Source organism: Talaromyces stipitatus, genomic scaffold (genome assembly GCF_000003125.1).
Source record: "Talaromyces stipitatus ATCC 10500 scf_1105507295511 genomic scaffold, whole genome shotgun sequence".
NCBI lineage: Eukaryota > Fungi > Ascomycota > Eurotiomycetes > Eurotiales > Trichocomaceae > Talaromyces > Talaromyces stipitatus.
The window spans coordinates 2,556,998-2,574,905 of NW_002990119.1; the positions used below are offsets into that span (position 1 = coordinate 2,556,998).

Below are 17,908 nucleotides of genomic sequence, written 5' to 3' on the forward strand. Positions count from 1 at the left end.
TTACAGCTATATGGGTAACACCCTCTACGAAAACTTTGCACAAGGTGTTCCTAGGTAGTGAATACTGATAAAAAAAATACAGTCTAACTCTCACACCCACACAAAGCTTTCTGGATTTGTTCGTTTCAATGACAGTCGAGACGACATCCCTCTAAATTGGGGTTACCTATCCCAGATGGGCTTAATTCGGGATCATTAATGTTGGTCGCTGTCGCTCAATTGGAATTTGTCAGCAAAACGAGAGGCCCACCAGCTTCATTAGATCGTAAGGTTCAATTTAACCAGCTGCCAATCTTTTCTTTTATTGAAGATACTAATCGATGATTTTGACTACTAAGCTATTCATGTTGAGCAGAGAAAATGCCTATAAACGGAGGTCCAGAATCAACTATTCCAACTCTAGAATTTGTGAATATCAGCAACCCTAAAGAGATCCACGACCGACAAAACCAAAGGGTGATTCGTCGGAAGGCAAGACAAAGGGGTATCAATAATGGCCCATCTTCTCAACAGAAACCACAGTCTTCTGAGCTAATGCAGCTTTTGCACATTGAAAATCAAGAGCTTATCGGACAAAGGGACCCTCTGCGAGCATCCCCTTCTTTGCAGTTCGACATAACCAGTTCATATCCGGCAGGACCATTTCCCATAAAAATGAGTTCTCGCGCAACACAAATAGCCATATTTTGTGAGAACAGACTCCTTATGATTTACATGCTCCATGTCTGACTTATTAACATCCCTCACTCAATGAATAGTAATGCAAGGCGCCGACGGAAATTACTGCCCATTGAAAGATCTTTGGTGGAATATGGGCCTCTTCGACCGCACAGCTTTCCTAGTTATTTTAGGACTTGCATCCAGGGTACTGAATCTATTGACTTGTTCTGAGAGCAAAGAGCACCCCGAAGCAACCACATATTACACCAAGTCAGTACGGGCTCTCCAGAGAAGAATAGAAAATGCAGAGGACCGATTAAGTGAAGGTGTTATTGTTACGGTTCTCGAATTTGCGTACTACGATGTAAGAAGGGTTATTTAACCGTACTTTGGATTCATGAAAACTTCTGACCGAAAAATGAAAGTTCATCTCACAGAATCTCTCACGGTGGCTCATCCATATGAACGGTGTTAGTGCTATCATTCATGATCGTGGGGGTACTGAAACTCTGAAATCTTCCTATGTAATTCAACTTCTCTGCTTTTGGTAAGTTCCTCTTAAGATAAATCGTGGTGAACAAATTCTTAGATACATATCAGGATCGATGTTTCGGGCTCTTTTATTTTCGACCGAAAGCCATTCTTTCCGGCGCCTTGCCATCTTCTCCATGAACTGGAATACGTTGAGCAACCAGGCGCAGTACTTTTCAAGTTGAATAGTCGTTTCCCAGACTTATCGGGAGTTATCCACTTTTTATCTGAGACAACCAACTTGATGAGCTTTATAGATGGGCACGCCAATGAATCTAAAGGTTTCGAAGACGACCGCTTTCTGAGCAGAACGTTCAACGGCTACGTTCACAAGCTTCTCTCATTACCACGTACTTCTCAGACTTCAGAGATCGAGAAATGTCCGAAAATCATAGTTCGAGAAGCTGTACGTCGAGCATGCATCACTTTGTTTGCTTTACTACGAGAGAACTTTTCAATCAAACCAAGCGGGGTCTATGAACACAGAAATCTGTTGAAAGAGCTTCTTTTACAGTACGAGATTGACTGGACGCCTTACTTAGAGCTGCGCTTGTGGGTTCTTGCAGTAGCAGCACTTGCCGCAGATAATGTGGAAGTTCACTGGTATATGGATGAAATATGCGGAACTGCAACGCAAATGGGGCTTCTTGAATGGGACGAAGTTCGACGAGTCCTACGGCATATCTTGTGGTCGGACCAAATGTTCAAGTACCAGGAGGGTAAGATTAGAGAGATGTTCGAAATGGCTGATCAGTAATTGTCGAAGTAGGTATGGATTGATTCCTGTATATATCAAAACATGAATTTATATCTAAGAAGGACGCATCATTGATTCCCAAGATTCCATTTTATACTTCCAAGGTTGCTTTGAATACCCACTCCAGTCTGCTGATGGGCCCCAATGCAATTTCATCCCGAACCTTAGAATACGACTAGCTCTCTTATAGCGCTGTAACGCCTCCACTAGCAGAAATATGTTGAGCAGCGATCCATCTTCCTTTCTCCGATGAAACCAAAAGCACGGTATCTCCAATATCTTCGATTGTCCCTGGTCTATCAGCAGCCCTTGTCATACGAACAATTGGCTCAACAGCTGCTTTCCGGAATTCAGGGTCAGAAGGAACAATGTCTGTTTCGACAAGACCAGGGCCAACTGAGTTGACAGTTATTCCACGACTTTTGCCAAACTGTAAGTCATATTTAGCTTTGTTTGGGCCTTGAAAGAACGATTGGATGAAACCTTACCTCTTCGGCCCATATGGCTGTCAGATAGTCAAGCGCAGCCTTAGACGTTTCGTAGACACCGTAGGCAGCCAAAGGCATTCTCGCCGCTGTTGATGTAATATTTATTATACGTCCTCCAGGAGGCATGTGTGGCACGACCGCACGGACCATGAACAGAGGACCGTATAGGTTGACTGCGAAGGTCTCTCTGATCTGGTTCAGAGGTAAGTCCAATGTAGGGCCAATATGTCCAACTCCAGCGTTGTTGACTAAACATGTCAGTTTGGATTATTACTCTGGACTTGACGGAGATAAGTTACATACCTAGAATGTCAATGTGGTCTGTCCCAAAAGCTTTGAGTGTACCCTCGATGAGAATCTTCGCCCCTTCCTCGTTAACAGATGCTCTGATAACAGTCGCTTTCCCGCCTTCAGTCCTAATTTTCTGTGCAACGCCTTCAGCACGCTTTGCCGAGGACTCAGAAACATAATTAATGGTAACGGCTGCACCGTTACGAGCTAGGGCAAACGCGATCCCAGCACCAATACCGTTTTCACGACCAGAACCGGTAACGATGGCCACCTTTCCGGCTAGTGAAAGTGCTTCAGCAGACATGTTTGCAGTATTCTCTTGTTACTCTCGTAAACAAGAACGTAGAATGTTTAAGTCAGATGATGCAAGATATCAAAGAAATTAATCGATTTGTTGCTTGCCACAGATGGATGTCTCTAACGGAGGCAAAGCTCAATATTTATATCTACTTATATCCATCCCTCAGCCAGACTCTTCCATGTATTGCTTAGAGCAATGCACTTCTTAGAAAACCTTCCTTGTCAGATATTCAATTGAGATTTTCCTAATCTGGAAAGTGTTAGAACTGTCAAAGTGGGACCAGAATCATCCACCCAATAAGAGCGCTTTAGGGCTTACTGTTCCCCCTACTAACCAAAAATGGAATATCACATCCAGCCTACCGGACGATATATCCAGTTCGTCCGCTCGCAAAAGAGCATTCTCCAATATGCTTACGTGCCCGTATAGTCAAGACAGGTACAGATTGATTTCTAATCGTCTTCATTATTTGTAATTTGAGCAGTCCGGATACGCTGCTAGTGATAACGCTGCGACCATTCAATTGCAACCAGACCGTTTTTGAAATTATTTTCACTGACATTGTGCTCAATCTGGAAGGCGTGAATTAACTGAGATGCCTCCTCAAGGTGTTAAACTCTTTCGGGTCTTCATTCGTTGTGTTACACATCACCATTTCCATAGACTCGCAACCACGTCCTGACAAGGGAAGTGAAATAGGTTATGAATGGCCGTTGCCGAAACATCCCACGTACGTCTCTCTCAATCTTGATGTTGGTTATAAATATGGTCCCACATGCGCCCCCTCGGACCCATGAAGGACTTTTTCGTTGTGGCATTCCGGATCGATCCTGATGATCTTGACATAGTTGAATTCCTACAACATATTACCACAAAAGTGGCCGTACAGAGCAATATGAGTTCGGTAATGGTATTTCTCCTGAACAAATAAGTCGGTAGTCATGTATCAAGTCGTTTAGGGTTGGGGTTCGTGTCCATATGCGTAACAATAGAGACGTTAATCAGACAAGAAGAGATAACTGTTGAGGTCTACATAACCGCCTGTGTAAAGACTAGCAATACTCTGCCACTGCACGCCATGAAGGGTGAATTTATATGGGTTGTAATAATTTGTTCCCTTTTTGCACTCGCAAAGGCTTGCATCCAATTGCAGAACAATGTCGTCTGAAACTCAGGCCTCAGGCATTTTGACCTGCTTTACGTCTACTCAAACAAAATAAGACCCTAAGATTTAATAAGCCATGTCAAGGTACAGTACAAGAGGTCTTCGCCGTACCTGCAAGTCTGTAATACGGAATTAGGGCTCTGAAGTGACGCACTAACCAAAAGGTAGCATCCGGGCTTACCACTGAGGGCTCGACTATGCGTTTACTCACACTCCTTGTGTTCATGAATAGCTAGTGATATACCACTATTTTGCTACTTAGATACGTAATCCTATGTGATGATCATTATGAGCACTTTCCGAATGCCCATAGATTGTAGTGGATACTAACAGAGCATTTTCCAGCAGAAAATTTTATTTTCATGACTGTCACAATGGTTATGTTGTGGTTTGGAAAGAGTTCCGAAAATATTTTACGCGATCTACGGCTTCTAATTGTGTTTTGTGCGGCTTTCTTTCGCCGTTGACTCATTCTTTTACCATTCCACCAGTAATTTCAGATCACATAGCATGTCATTTTGATCTCAGTGTTGCTTGATTCTTATCAAGAGGATGGTTATTCGTATAATCACAGTCTCATATTGCATTATTAATAATCTTATATCCGAGGAATTGTTACCGTATGTCAACACCATCGCGGGGGATAATGACGTGATGTTTTAGAGCAACCGTTAGGGCAATATATAAATATTCATTAACGTTCCTATCAGTGAAAATAACCTCAACACCTCACTAAATATATCACAGTGTGAACCTTCCAAGGCGAGGATTGAATTCGAAGATGTTTCAACTACTAAATAATGATAACCTCCAAGTCGCCATTATCGGCGGAGGACCCGGTGGTCTCGCAAGTGCTATTGCCCTGTCCGCGTTGCCAAACGTGGAAGTAACCCTGTACGAAAAGGCTCGTGAATTGAGGGAAATTGGGGCCGGATTAAATATTGGATATAACTCGTGGCGTGTTTTGGAACTTCTCGGAGCGAGGCATGAGGTCAATGGGCATTTAATTGATGAAGTTCAGCAGCGGTATGAGACCCTATAACAATACTAATCTATTAATCAAATCTCGATCACCATACTGAGTTGCAAAGTACAATAGTAATGGGATCGACGGTGCACTTCTAAAAAAACGTGGACCATCCGCGTTGCCAGTCAAGTATCAATCACGTCGAGTAAGGCGAACACGTCTTCAAAGAGCTCTACTCAACCAGGTCCCGGCCGGAATTATTCACCTACGAAAGGAATTAACTTCAATAGAGGATGTTCCTAAAGGTGGAGCAAATTTAAAATTTTCCGATGGAACAGTGGCGTTTACTGATTTGGTCGTCGGAGGTGATGGAATCCGATCGGTTTGTACAGCGAGCCCCTATGACCCTTGATGTATTGGAAACAGGACTCGATTAATTCTCACAATCTAGGTTGTGAGACAAACCGCCTTTCCTGACCACAATATCAAATTCACTGGAACAACGATATGGCGCACACTAGTGTCTCGGTCACTCATCTCGTATATCCCCGACGTCCCAACTTGCACATCCTGGTGGCATGGTACAGCGGGTCACGTATACTTTTCGCCGGTGGATGATCCATCGGAGACAGACGAAAAGGATCAGTTAATTGAGATCTCGGCCAGGTTCCTCGTTGATCCCGAGACTGATAATGCCAAACGATGGAGCTGGGGAGTACCAACTACAAATGAGAATGTAGAGTCGCATTTTACGGTATATTTCCCAGCAAACTCACAAAGGACATGACAAAGAGCTGATAGCATCTTATTTAGAGCTACGACCCTAGGGTGAGAGAAGCCCTATCTAAAGTTCCGAAGGATAATTGGAAGGAATTTTCCGCATTTGCTGGTCCACGGTTGAATGAATTACATGCATGGAACAAACTCGTCTTGATAGGCGACGCAAGCCATCCTTTGACTGGTATGATATCACGGTTACAATAAGTAAGAAGAAGCTGATTCAATGAGTAGGCGCATTTGGTTCCGGGGCCGCATTCGCAATGGAAGATGGCTGGATTCTTGCGCGAAGCATTGAATATGTATTCTCTACTTCCGCAAACGAGACATCAACATTCTTGAAAACAGATAGACTTAAGAAAGTCGTGGAAATTTTCGATGAGATTAGATCACCCTATTATGCACGCATGTAGGTATTATAGTGATTGAATATTTCTGTATGATAGGGGAAACTAACACCTATATCTAGGTACGAACATCTAGACAACATGAAAGCCAGATTTGCAGGGATTAGTGGTACTTTCGAAAGTAGGCTTCAAGCAAGAGTTTCAGCCTTCAGCGAAGGGGGTCTTGATTGGATATATCAGAATGATATTGAGCGGGTATGGAAGGATTGGTTAGAAAACAAATCCAATCCCACAGCAATCCAAGAAGGTGGATCTTTTGTGAGCCCTAGTCTTTAGATATAGAGAGATTGGGTACAACGTTCTTGTCTATATCGTACCGTAGACGAAGGATAGAGAGAGAGAGAGCGTCTCACTGAGGCTCTATTTACATGTCTCGATCTCGATGCCAGGGACAGATTTTGGACTCAGTCTTCGAGAATTCAGCAAATACGTACTACCTAAGCAAGCCATCCCAAGCAGCCTACGAGCGACGCTAGTAATAACTCGGTACTCAATAATTGATCTTAATGAACTCCTTACCAAGCGCCATCTGGCAAAAAATGATCGTAGTGCTTCACTAACAGTAGAATACTCGCCGTTGGGATGCTGTCGGGCGACTAGCATTCCCAATCAGCATGACATTTGACTTCACAATCAAAACGCAGCAACTTTGTTTATTATTGTATCATGAATCGTTCCGAAACTGCATTCTTAAATGCTAACCACATGCCCTCGTTTCCAACGCAGTGCCAGTGACTACCTCGACGGTGATTGTTGTCGCTGTAAAATCCATGCTTCTTCTTTTTATGTATTTGGGGATACAAACCCAAGTTCCCGTCTTTGAGAGAAATGACTCGTTTGGTCTTCGGACCACGGATAATGTCAGTTGATCCTTTCCAAGGGCACGCTACCTACTCCGCTGTGGTTTTGATGGATTTATGGTAGTTGTAACTTAGTGGGGGTCCCAAAGAATCGTCTGATATACTGGGTATGCATCGCTGTATTGCATCGGTCGTCTTCGGAACTCATCTCGAGGGTTTTACGATGATTATTATGTCAATCGTGTTGGTTGGATGGTGCTAAGTGGCCTAGAGGCTAGTAGTGTTTGAACAATTGCATCTAGAGGTTATTGCAAGAGAAGTAATGGTTTCTTGGAGATTGAAATGGGTGATCACAGACTTTGCCTCGCTGCCGTGAACTTGTCATGATGAAGTATGTATACCGAGCTAAATCCACCAAACTCAAAGTTATTGATTTTCATGATTATCAGTTTTTGAGTCCCAGTCTTTAGACATTTCCATAGTTGATTTGTAGCCACATAGAATTCTAGAAATACAATTAGAGGAACCCTAGTTTGGTGTGGTCAACTATTCCGATAAAATCACAATTTGAATTGAGCGCATCCATTTCATCGTCTGGACGATTCCCAGAATCTACTGATCCAGTCGTACTGTACTCATCCACAAGATGATTTAGATTCATATTCAACCATGAACCTTGATAAGTTCCCACACAGTCCCAGCTTCGGTGTTCCTCACCACCACTAATTCACCATTATTGACCCTCATGGGTAAAAATGAATTCCAATGCTTCGCAAGAGTCAAGTGACCTCCATCAGGATGCTGTCTGGTCACGAAATACTCCCATTGATAATGTCTTTACGCGCCACAACGGAACCTCCAATGCCATTCTCTACCATTGTGTCCGATAAATCTATTAGATGCCACGGTCTGGAATCCAAGCAACATAGCCGCATTCTCATGACAGCGCCATTGGCCAGCCTTTTGACTGAAGACACTTCCACCACTCATTTGCTTTCCTTGAGGAGATAGACGGTAATGACATGTTCGGTTTTGGGGTAGCGAATAATGTATGTTGAGCCTTTTCTAGGACATGTTCCTACACTAACTGAGATCGCTAAATTCGAATAACGTGGTAAAAGTTCAGACGCGTCTGGTATGCTGGTATGGGTCAGTGTATTGCATCGCTCCCTCTCCGAGGATGATGAGGGCAGTATTTTCTGGACCTTTGGAATGCAGTTTGAGATGGAAGTGTTGAAAAAGGAAGAGAAAGCTCAATCCGAAGCAAGGGAGCCCGTGTGTCATGGAGTCTATAGGTATCGTCCAACTCCATACAACACTCAAATACGTGCGGAATGTGCTGCGAGCGCTATGCAGGTGAAGTGCATTCCCGTCAATATGTAACTTCGTTGGCATCAGCTTGCTGCGAAGGTGGGGTTTGCTCTGCTTATTATGTGATGGAGAATCGACGCTGGGACATAAATTTGTTGGTAACTTATTTCTCTTGTCACCACAGTTTGAACCGTATGTCAAACAACATCGCCTAACTTTAGACGAAATTGCCCATGCTAGGGGTCCACTGCCATTGTTTCTCTTCCATTCATTTCTACTGCATCACTGTTGCATATGACTTGTCTATTCATAGCCGAGCGGCATCTACACCGCAAGTATAGGTCCCAGCCTTCTAGTGATAGCATAAAGTAAAGATGTAGATGTGTGGAGCGAAGAGCACTCAGAACAAAATTCGGTGTGAGAGCTTATGCTCGAATCTTCGCTAAACTCTCATAAAGCGATTCTGGAATCTTTCTCGAAATTGGTCCAAAACATGCTTATTCTAGTCACAGAGCAAGATTAGCACAAGCAAACGCCGGTGTCGTGGAACCCGAATAATCAGCAATAATAGCCTCCACCGCCGCATAAAGTCCTGGTCCCAATAAAAACAAACCGACAATCATGACAAACGCATGAATAAAAGTCATTACTGTCCTGCTAACGCCGTCGAACAGATTTTTCCTATATAAATTCCAGTACGCAACAGCAAAGAAGATAAATCCGAAGAACGAGTCAAATGCGGCACCGAGCAAAGACAAGAAATCACCCATACTGGGGACAACCTCGGAGAAGACAAAGGCCAGGATCCAGATGAAGGCCATGACCAAGAACCAAATACCCCATCCGATAACGGTGTTGCTGTGGGCATGGTGAGATTTTCCCATTATTCGGAAATAGATAAATTTCGCAGAGACGTTGGCATAAATCGCACCGATAACGAGTGTGGGAACAATGACGAATGCAAATGAGGCTTTCTTGTATGCGACGACGCCCAGGCTTCCGAATGCAGGCGCTGTTGAGTACTGACCAAGGTATCTGAACCCGATGGACGGCGGGATAATGAACAGTATAGTAGAGATACCGGCCAGAACGGCCAGAGACTTGGGAAAGTCTTGCGGCTTCTCCATCTCGGAGATGAATGTGGGGAATAGGATCTGGGGGACCCAGAGGAAAGTGATGTTCAACACAGCGTTCATGCATTGGACCCATGTGGTACCCGGAAGAGGGAAGGCGTAGGTATGAACAGGGCCGTCGGTTGGGTAGTTACCGCTGTAACCGACGAGGGGTGCTGCTTCGATACCCGCGAAGATGAGGAATAAAAGGATAGCCATACCCATGCAGGCAGCTGGCGCAACCGGTGTCAGTATTGCTCATTATGGCTACTTCGAGTTTGTCTTACCAGAAAACATTGACATGAACGAAACGTGATGTAGAGTTCGGGGCAGTGATAGCACAATACCCATCAACATTGCGATTACCGAGAACACTACAGTGCAAAGCGAATGGTCCGAAAGCGTGTTGAGAATCTTAGCGCCAGTGAGGACATGGAAACCGATGAGCAAAATGTTGTTAGCCAGCAACATAAAGGCCGTGAAGATATATGCGATTTTGCTTTGGCCAAAGGCATAATAACCAAAGTCGCCTGTAAAGCCGTTAGAGTGCGCACCTCAGACTTGGAAAGAACGCATACTTACAGATGTCTCGGATTTGAGGGTGTTTCATGATGAATTTGTGCATCGTAATTGAGGTGATCCAGAATAGGGCTCCGGATAGAAGCATGGTGATGATTCCAGGAACCCATCCCAGGACACTAAGACGGTAACAACATTAGCGCAAATAGCATCATTAAGCAATTGAGAACTTACGAAAGCGACCATGACTGCGACATAATGGCCAGACAAACCTGGTCACCGGCAAGCAACCAAGCGGCCTTTTGCCATGACATTGTCCGCAGCTTGATTTCGTGCTTGTGGTCCTCCACCACCAACGCAGTGATGGTATCGATGCTGCTAGTGCCGTCTGAATCCGGCCCCTCATCAACCCTGGGCTTTTTAGTCTCCTCGGGTTGCGACATGACGGCTGTCTTTGATGTCGATTTCTTCTATAAAACGCTCCAGTATAGCGGACGAAGGGGAGAGAAAGGGAAAGAGACTGAACAAAAGAAGGCGAAAAAGATTGCGCTAGCTAAATGAAACATAATCTCTTTCTCTTATCATGATAGGCATCTTTATGGCGTGATTACCTAGAATACGATGCTATTTCCCAATCTATACTAGTCCAACCAATTCTGCCCTCTGATTGGCTGCACGTAGGACGTGGCGAGATAAGGTTATTGTAACATGGCCTGGATACCTGCAGAATCAGGCAGCAACAGCCAAGTGGAATCATCAATTAACCCGATGCGGTTAGCCTAATAGGGACCGTCGTCCGTCCCACCCTAATCTGACGCCTCAGGCATTAAGGCACCAACTTTATCTCCGAGCGTAACCCTAATTCCATTCTTAATCAATCCTCTCTATGCCTGATCTTGTATCAGCACTCACACCACGGGCTTTCCTGCCTTTATATCATAGCACCTATTAACCGAGCATGTTTTTCGAATTAATTCTACCGTTTTAATAGACTCAGATTAAGAAATGTCCAGTAATATACGTGGATTTCGAGGTAATCATGGAGAAGGTATGGCTAACAAAGACAACATTTCTCATGTTATAATTTTGGTACATGGCCCATTCACTTATGATGAAAGAGAGATGGTTGCGGGATAGGACATTCGGGAGTGAGGTCGTTGATTCTTGCTTGTTACACTCTCCTTAACGTGTTTCGAGACAATTGATTATATACATTGCGATGTCGCCTGAGAGATAGAGTTAGGGCACTACAGTAGATAACCTGCCTACATAGGCAATCATATCAAGTAGTCTTTGGACAGAACTTTACTGAGAATAAACACTCGTATCGGAATCTCGTGCGGTGCTTTTTATAGTATAAACACTACTCAGTTATAGTTATACCGCGCGTCTTATCAGTGGCCAATCTCGCCATACAAGAACCATCTTCCGCCATTTGTTATTTAGTCAAATACCCCACCGCCACGATATAGCTTGATGAACATCAAACAATCACCTGTTTCTGTCAGGAAAATTTTGATTGATTCTTTTTGCCTAGGCAATTAGACTGGCGATAGTACAAAGCATAATAAATAGATTCACAGCAGGACGGCATAGCGTATGCTAGCCCCGACCTTGCATCATCTGCGCGACGCGAGTATTTGAGCTGGTGCATCTGCCAACTCGCCACGCTAGAAAATCAAAAAAGAGGGAAAAAAAAAAGGAAAAGGAGAGAAGGAAAAAAGTAACCATCTTGCAAGGCTTGACGGTGGAAGAGATGTCATTTCTCAACAGCAAGATCGCTCACTGGCTCTGGGGAGATGACATCAAGGACCGCCATCTCCTCGGCAGACTGGACATCACTCTCTTACCCTACTTCTCGCTAATATGGTTCCTCTTCGGCGTAACTCGAGCGAGTTACTCGTCAGCCTACGTCAGTGGTATGCACGAGGCTCTCCATTTTCAGGGTAAAGACTACAACTACATGAACACGGCTTATTTGGTGGTCTATGCCGTGTGTCAAATGCCTGGAACCAGTCTGTTGACTATCGCAAGACCCAAATATGTCTTTGTGGCTGCAAATGTGGTATGGAGTGTGTTGACGTTGATCACGTATAAGACAACGAGTGCGTGGCAGGTGATCCTTTTAAATGCGATTGAAGGCGGGTTTTCGGCTATTGCTTAGTATGTGGAATCTTCGTTTGCGACATATCAAGATAACGAACTAATGTCCGTAGTGTCGGCGCACAATTCGTTCTTGGATCGTGGTATAAGAAGAATGAGTTAGGTACTCGTGCTGCCGTGTTTTGCGTTTTTGGTCAACTTGGTAGCATGGCTGGTGGTTGGATCCAAGCTGGACTTTTGGAATCATTGTCAGGGAAGAGTGGCCTCCCAGCGTGGAAATGGATTTTCATCATTGTCTCAGTCATGACTATTCCAGTCGCATTGTTTGGTAAGATCCTCGTTCGCCTTATTTCTAGAGATTCGGAGGCGCTGACCATGACCAGGCTGGGTCTTCATTCCCGATCTCCCAATCCACCGAGCTGCTTGGTATCTCACTGCTGAGCAGAAAGAACATGCCATCTCAAGACTCGGAGCTAGTCGTAAAGAGTCATGGGATCTGACTGTATTCAAGCGCATCTTTTTGAGCTGGCAGTTTTACCTACTCCCATTCCTCTTCATGTGTATGTTCCTAGTCCTTGCCAAAGTCAGAATTAAGCCTAACAAAATATAGTATACTCGCTCTGCGTTCAGATGCTCCAAAACAACGTCATGGCCCTCTGGATGGCTGCGCGTGGTTACACGGTTATCCAGCAGAACAACTATCCCACAGGAATCTACGCGACCGCTATCCTTGGCACAGTCATCTACGCCGTCATTTCCGACAAAATAAAGTCGCGTTGGGAAGTCTCGGTCGCAATTGGACTAACGTTTATCATTGGTTCCGCCATCCTCGTCGGTACCGGGGTTGACTCTGACGTCGCTCACTTCTTTGCCTTTTATCTGCTCGGTACGACCTTTGCTCCTCAGGCGGTCTGGTATTCCTGGATGGCCGACTTGACGAGCCACGACGTCCAGCTTCGAGCAATCACGACGGGGTTTATGAATTCCTTCGATTTTGCGTTCGTCACTTGGTGGCCGCTTATTTTCTACCCCGTTACAGATGCGCCGGATTATCATAAGGGATATATTGCCAGTCTCGTAACGGGAACATTAACGTTGCCACTCATTGCGATAGTCACATATCTGGAGAAGCGTGACACGGCAAGAGGATTGATTGGCAGGGTTTCGGAGGCTACTAACAACAGCAGTGGTCAAGATGGTGAACCAAATGCTGGTTTCAAGGACGGCAGTGTTAATGTGCGGTCAGCAGAGGTGAGTGTCTAGGGAATAGTCCGGACTCCGGAGGATATGAGGCCGAATGAATCAGAGTGAGATAGAACAGAATCAGTGAAATTAATCAGCCTAGCTGAGGTTGAATCTCCCTCATGAGGGACAACGGAAACATCCCTTGAACTAGCCACAATGGTCGTACTGTATATAATAAAGGCGGTGATAATAATGGGGATAATATATATATCAAACCTAGCAGCGGCAGAATATTCCGTGATAAGATGATAAGATAATGACTTGATCGCATGAGAATTTGACACGGGATCCCATAATATTAAACCAGCAGGGTACGACAAATACTCGGTGTTATGAGCTGACCTCATGACCATGTTCGGGCGAAGCCCTCACGGATATTGACAATAGCGCCTTTCGCCGATCCCCGACAGCCCCGAACATGAGGCTATTCCCAGATCACGAGTGGACATCCAATATCCGGCCGGATATTGAGAATAGCGCTCTCTGTCGATCTCCGGCAACCCCAACAATCTCAGCAAACCGGACATGAGGCTATTCCTAGAGAGAAGCCCGTCAGAAGCTCCCGATTCCCCTTGCCTATATAAGATTGTACATACGTGAAGAACTTGTTGTTTTCTTTCTCTTTCCTTTCCTCATGTTATGTTTTCTGTTCGAGTATGCCCTTATAGTGAGCATTAGGCGGGACTAGCCCGTAACACTCGGTTTGAATTTAACTGAACGGCTATTATTCCCAATTCTATGACAACCCATGAGCATTCAATCATGAAGACATTCAACTTGATCCCCTCTGCAGCGCCGCCGCTAATCATTTGTTTTACGCGTGACGGGTCCTCATAACACCACAAGTCAACCAATCTGCACTCTCTCACATCGATCTTCATCCGATACTGTCCTCCATGTGCAACCCCTAAACCACCTGATAAATGGCACGCTTACCATGCTAGACCGCTTTGTTCTTAACCTCGCATTGCTGGAGCCTCCATGACCAATATTGACAACTGACGACATCCCTTATGTAGAGTTTTGAGAAGCTAGACATGGCTGGACTCGACGAGTGCTCAATGAACAAGTGGTGGCTTCTTATTCCCTGGCCCATATGATGTCGGGCTAGGGAAAGCATTTGTTAGGGTTGCTCCCCGACGTTTCCCAACGGACTCAAAAGCGGATACTTTCTCGCTCTACGACGGAAAAAGACTCGTTTGGCCCATTTCCAGGCTTCGACGCCCATGAAGATAATACGGCCTCCACCGCCACGATGCCCCATTCCCAGGTGATAGGCTCGTGTTTGAAAACGACGTCGTTCAGCACAGGGATGTAAAGGATGGGAAACATGGTGATCCACCCCGCCATAATGGACCAGAAAAGGAACTTGTTCCTCCAGACATCGTACATCCACTGAGTGAAATATTTATTGGATTTTGGCTGCATGCGGAAGAATGACCGACGCAAATTGACCATTTCCCAAGCCAGGAATAATGCAAACCATGTCAGACACACAAATGTGGTAGCTCGCGCTCGGAAGACTAGATCGCAGTCTCGAATCTCATCCGACCACTCCATATTGCAGCCGCGAGCCAGATTACCGTTGCCAAACCCCCACACGCGCACAGAGAATGCTGCTAGGCACAGTACCGCGGTCCAGAAACCATATACAAGGATATCTACAATTACCTCCCAGGTAAAGATTCCTTGCTTACTCTGCGGAGGGCGATCCATGATATCAGGGGCAGCTACCTCCATACCAAGGCCCATATCAGGCATACCGGACGTAATCATGATGATCCAGAGGATTTCCACGGGCGAAAGAGGGAAAACAGATTGGTTATCGGCGTCTTTGAAAGCCAATCCGATAAGCAAGGTACAAGCCTGAGCAATATTCTCGGATAATAGATGAAGCACGAATTTTTGAATATTGTCAAAGATACGACGGCCTTCTTCAATGGCGTTAAGGATCGAGGCAAAGTTATCATCCGTAAGGATAATGTCAGACGCGTCTTTGGCCACATCCGAACCTGCCTGACCCATTGCGATACCAACGTCGGCATGCTTGAGTGATGGAGAATCATTCACCCCGTCTCCAGTCATCGCCGCAAAGCGACCACGACGATGAAGGGCGTCGATCATGCGTACCTTTGTCTGAGGAGCACAGCGTGCAATGACCAAAGGCAGTGTCGGAAGCGCATCTATCTGTTCATCGGTGAGTTTATCGAATTCACTAGCAGTCATAACCATATCGTTCGCGACGTCAGCTGCCACAGTACTAAAGTCAGCAGGGAGGATCCCCACTTGTTGTGCAATCACTTGGGCAGTGCCAGGGTGATCTCCAGTAACCATATGAACAACAATACCAGCGCGATAACAGGCCTGTATCGAGCCCGCTGTTTCAGGACGCGGAGGATCATACAAGCCGATCAGTCCTAGGAAACACAGGCCAGTCTCTACATCTTCACGTCGCAAGTGGGCACCTTCGAGCACTTGTGCTTGTTCAGTATATGGTCGATGGGCCAGAGCCAATACGCGAAGCCCCATCTTGGCGAGTTCCTCCATGTTCTGAAGGATTTTGTCACGATGGTCATCGGTCATAGGCACAGGGGCAGACGAATCCTTGTCCCAAATCACAGGTGCAAGAGTCTATGACGCGTTCGACAGCACCCTTGGTAAACACCATTGTGCGGTCGACTTCTGTGGTGACTTTGCTGTATACCACGGACATTTTTTTGACGGTCGAGTCGAATGAAAATTCAGCCTTTAGTGCCACACTGCGCCTTGACCCTTAGTCCAGCGGTCGCGGTTCCAGTTTAATCTCGAAGCAAAGACTTGAATGGCAATCTCCGTGGGTTCACCCCGCGCGTTCCATTCACCCGCTTCAGACTTGTATACATGAGAGAGGTTGGCTATAGAGGCGACGTCCAGAAAGTCTTCGAGCTGGCGATTTCCTGAAACAAGTGTCTCTGGGGTTTCCGCTACGGTACCTTCTTTCTCATCATCTAATCGCACAGGAGGTAGAGGTATGAAGGTGATTTTCCCCACAGTAGGATTGAAAGGCTCGTTAGATGTGCCAACAGAGTACGTTCCTTGTGACGGAATCCATGCTTTTTTGACCACCATCTTTCCCTGGGTCAACGTTCCCGTCTTATCTGAGCAGATATCTGTGACGGCACCGAGCGCTTCTAACGAATCTAGTTTGCGAACAATCACGTTCCGCCGGACCATGCGCTTGGTACCCACCGCCATAGTGATGGTAAGCACGACCATCAGGCACGCAGGAATCATACTGACTCCAGTTGCAACAGCATACATAATGACTTCGGTGCTGTTATTGAAGAGGTTCGCGGCCATGAAAACAATGACAAAGACAACAGCAACTCCGAATAGTAAGCAGGCCAGTTTGGACAGCTTTCTTTGTAAGGGTATACCGACATTGACACCGAGGAAGCGACCCACGGCATCCGTCCCGGTGAGAGTCCAGGCTTGGACGTACGATCGTTTTTTGGCCTTGCCAGTAGGACCACGTTTGACCGGACGACGCTTGCTGTCGCTGGATCGCAATGCGAGGGCAATGGAACCGATTTCTGTATGCATACCGGTGCTGATGACACACCACGGCCACGAGTCACGGTACTGGAGCTATAAGCGATATTGAGACGATCTCCAGACCCGGTATCCTCTTTGAAGATCGAATCGCATTCCTTTTGGACGGGAAGTGACTCGCCTGTCAGGAGAGCCTCATCGGTTTCGAAGTTGACTGCCTCAACCAAACTGGAATGTTTTAGTAAAGAGCCACAGATTGTTCGCATTTGGACTGCCGTAAGAGACTCACCGGATATCCGCTGGAACAACATCTCCCGTCCTCAACTCGACCATGTCACCTGGCACGATCTCTGACGACGGTACTGAGAACGTCTGTCCATTTCTCGAGACAGTTCCTGTTGGCGAGGAAAGTGAATGTAACGACTCCATAGTCTTCTCCGCGGCGTACTCCTGGCAAAAGCCAGCAACAATATTCAAAATGATGACAGCGCAGATCACTCCGCCCTCAATCCACGACTGGATTCCGAAACTGACCGCCATGGCCAAAATCAGCACCTGTAGCAGAAAATTTGGATCAGGCTCGGAAAGTTCTCAAAAGTTTCAGGCATCATCGTAAAGGATAATGAGCCTCTTACTAGCATCATTGCGTTAGCCACCTGGCGAACGAGAATATTGACCACCGATACGCCTTCGCCTTCGTCCAATTTATTCGGACCATATTGCTGGAGACGATAACTTGCTTCGTCAGGGGTGAGACCTTCGTCCAACGAAGTGTTTAGTTCCTTGATCACAGCTTCGTAAGGTAGCGAGTGAGCCGGATGGTCAAGTGGGCTGCCGCCAGACCCGATATCGTGCTTCTTTGGCATTGGAAATAGCTCTTGGATATGTAGATAGATAATTAATAGTTATTCGACTGCTCGTCTTCAGAACAATATCCGGGGTA

General features: G+C 45.8%; 6 protein-coding genes across 6 annotated transcripts, besides 1 other annotated feature; 3 read left to right on the forward strand and 3 right to left on the reverse strand.

The window, feature by feature from the left end:
• Positions 1–760: 760 nt before the first annotated feature.
• TSTA_106530 (uncharacterized protein) lies at positions 761–1,948 on the forward strand (the record flags this gene model as incomplete). Its single annotated transcript, XM_002486636.1, has 3 exons — positions 761–1,024; positions 1,098–1,184; positions 1,250–1,948. 3 exons carry the CDS (start codon positions 761–763, stop codon positions 1,946–1,948), a joined length of 1,050 nt encoding a protein of 349 aa, XP_002486681.1.
• A 184-nt stretch (positions 1,949–2,132) lies between these two features.
• TSTA_106540 (short-chain dehydrogenase, putative) lies at positions 2,133–3,031 on the reverse strand (the record flags this gene model as incomplete). Its single annotated transcript, XM_002486637.1, has 3 exons — positions 2,133–2,378; positions 2,437–2,684; positions 2,740–3,031. The coding sequence occupies 3 exons, from the start codon at positions 3,029–3,031 to the stop codon at positions 2,133–2,135; spliced, it is 786 nt and encodes a 261-aa protein (XP_002486682.1).
• Positions 3,032–4,974: 1,943 nt separating this feature from the next.
• TSTA_106550 (monooxygenase, putative) lies at positions 4,975–6,681 on the forward strand (the record flags this gene model as incomplete). The annotated part of the gene is made up of 6 exons (XM_002486638.1): positions 4,975–5,219; positions 5,293–5,542; positions 5,612–5,914; positions 5,974–6,121; positions 6,172–6,346; positions 6,407–6,681. The coding sequence occupies 6 exons, from the start codon at positions 4,975–4,977 to the stop codon at positions 6,618–6,620; spliced, it is 1,335 nt and encodes a 444-aa protein (XP_002486683.1). The 3' UTR covers positions 6,621–6,681.
• A 2,280-nt stretch (positions 6,682–8,961) lies between these two features.
• On the reverse strand, positions 8,962–10,529 carry TSTA_106560 (amino acid transporter, putative; the record flags this gene model as incomplete). The annotated part of the gene is made up of 4 exons (XM_002486639.1): positions 8,962–9,800; positions 9,855–10,097; positions 10,150–10,265; positions 10,321–10,529. 4 exons carry the CDS (start codon positions 10,527–10,529, stop codon positions 8,962–8,964), a joined length of 1,407 nt encoding a protein of 468 aa, XP_002486684.1.
• Positions 10,530–11,758: 1,229 nt separating this feature from the next.
• Positions 11,759–11,809: a sequence feature (A-rich).
• Positions 11,810–11,842: 33 nt separating this feature from the next.
• Positions 11,843–13,526, forward strand: TSTA_106570 (pantothenate transporter, putative; the record flags this gene model as incomplete). Its single annotated transcript, XM_002486640.1, has 4 exons — positions 11,843–12,249; positions 12,303–12,517; positions 12,573–12,749; positions 12,800–13,526. 4 exons carry the CDS (start codon positions 11,843–11,845, stop codon positions 13,450–13,452), a joined length of 1,452 nt encoding a protein of 483 aa, XP_002486685.1. The 3' UTR covers positions 13,453–13,526.
• Positions 13,527–14,549: 1,023 nt separating this feature from the next.
• TSTA_106580 (sodium P-type ATPase, putative) lies at positions 14,550–17,831 on the reverse strand (the record flags this gene model as incomplete). Its single annotated transcript, XM_002486641.1, has 5 exons — positions 14,550–16,065; positions 16,195–17,006; positions 17,036–17,193; positions 17,255–17,520; positions 17,601–17,831. 5 exons carry the CDS (start codon positions 17,829–17,831, stop codon positions 14,590–14,592), a joined length of 2,943 nt encoding a protein of 980 aa, XP_002486686.1. The 3' UTR covers positions 14,550–14,589.
• Between the last annotated feature and the right edge of the window lie 77 nt (positions 17,832–17,908).